The 1493-nt window shown below is 46.6% G+C and overlaps 1 protein-coding gene across 1 annotated transcript in view; it reads right to left on the bottom strand.

Moving 5' to 3' along the window:
- The window catches only part of LOC105820477 (cytochrome P450 2B6-like), a 20844-nt gene that overhangs the window by 8734 nt on the left and 10617 nt on the right, over positions 1-1493 (bottom strand). Inside the window, exon 4 of the mRNA XM_012656961.1 lies at positions 919-1107. Within this exon, the coding sequence (XP_012512415.1) occupies positions 919-1107 (189 nt within the window). The remainder of the gene's footprint in view (positions 1-918; positions 1108-1493) is intronic.

The following is a 1493-nucleotide window of genomic DNA, read 5'->3' as shown; positions in this document are numbered from 1 at the left end:
GGTGATATAGCACCTCTTGTATACTCCTGGCTAGAGCTGGAACCCATTCTACTAAGTGAAGTATCCCAAGAATGGAAAAATAAGCACCACATGTACTCAGAAGCAAATTGTTTCACTCATCAACACCTAAGTACACATAGAGGAATAACATTTATCGGGTTTCAGGCATAATGGAGGGGTAAGGGTTATATACATATACAATGAGTGTGATGCGCACCATCTGGGGGATGGACACACTTGAAGCTCTGACTGGGGGGTGGCAAGGGCAATATAACCTAAACATTTGTACCCCCATAATATGCTGAAATAAAATTCACTCATTCTTGTAAAAGAAAAAAGAGATGCATCATAAACACTGCCATTAGATGAAGAAAAAAAAAAGAGTAGCCTAGAACTTCATAATCTGAGAAATGTTCTTTAAAGAAATGCATACACAGGGAGAAGGAGAAATGGGAAAATGGAAGAAATGTGGTTCCCTATTGTGATATACCCTTGAATTTCCTCAGGTGAGGTGTTTACCTAGGACAGAGAAGCAAAGACACAGGAATCAGGGCCTAGAAGAGCAGAGAGGCTGAAAGTCGGATTCAGTCTCCTCTCTCTCCCTCACACCCACAGCCGCTGCCCCCCACCCACTCATTACTATCAACTCTGTTTCTCAGGATTCCCTTATCTCTGCCCTTCCCTGTCCTGTTTTCACTCATTTCTCTCTATCCTAAACCATCATTTTGTTAGTCTTCCTCTGAGTCTCCATTTCTGCCTCCCATCACCCCCATCCTTTCCCTCAGTTTCTCTGTCCCTGTCCCCAGGTCTCAGTGTCCCTGTCTCTCCACGTGTCCCTGCCTTTCTTCCAGCCATAAGCTGCATTTCTGCCCCCCCCAAATATTTCCTTTCCCCTGCCCTGGATGTCACCTCATCCACCCTCCCTGTCCCTCTCCATCTCTCTGACCTGGCCATATAAAGAGCTGACGAGTGAGAAAGACTGGTAGAACAGGTCCTGCAGCCTCAGAAACTCTTCATCTTTGTAGTCAAAGCGTTTTCCAAAGACAATGGAGCAGATGATGTTGGAGGTGATGCAGTGGAAGAGGAAAATGGGGTTCAGGAGGGCTCCTAGGAGGAGGAGGAGGCGGCAGGTCAAGGGACTTGGACTCAGAGTTAGGACAACCTCTGGCTGTCCCCACCCCATCTCGGTGTGACTGCCAAGCGTCTGTCTCTCAGTCATGATAAAGACAAGAAAAACATCACAGCCGACACACACTCACATTGTGCATCGGGCCCCATTCTAAGCACTTCACATTTTATCCACTGTCACTGCAGCATTGTGAAGTACATGCTATTCTACTATGTTCCCCATTTTATACCTGGGAAAACAGAGAGTTTAAGTAATTTGACCAAGATTACACAGCTGCTCATTATGGGGGCCAGGATTCCAATCTAGGCAGCCAAGCTACAGGGTCTGTGCAGTTGGTCCTCACCCTGCACCTGTGAGCTAAGAG

The sequence above is a fragment of the Propithecus coquereli genome, unplaced genomic scaffold, assembly GCF_000956105.1.
Source record: "Propithecus coquereli isolate 6110/MARCELLA unplaced genomic scaffold, Pcoq_1.0 Scaffold53, whole genome shotgun sequence".
Taxonomy (NCBI): domain Eukaryota; kingdom Metazoa; phylum Chordata; class Mammalia; order Primates; family Indriidae; genus Propithecus; species Propithecus coquereli.
The sequence above is the reverse complement of the archived record's forward strand: the minus strand, read 5'-3'. Positions and strand labels throughout refer to the sequence as shown.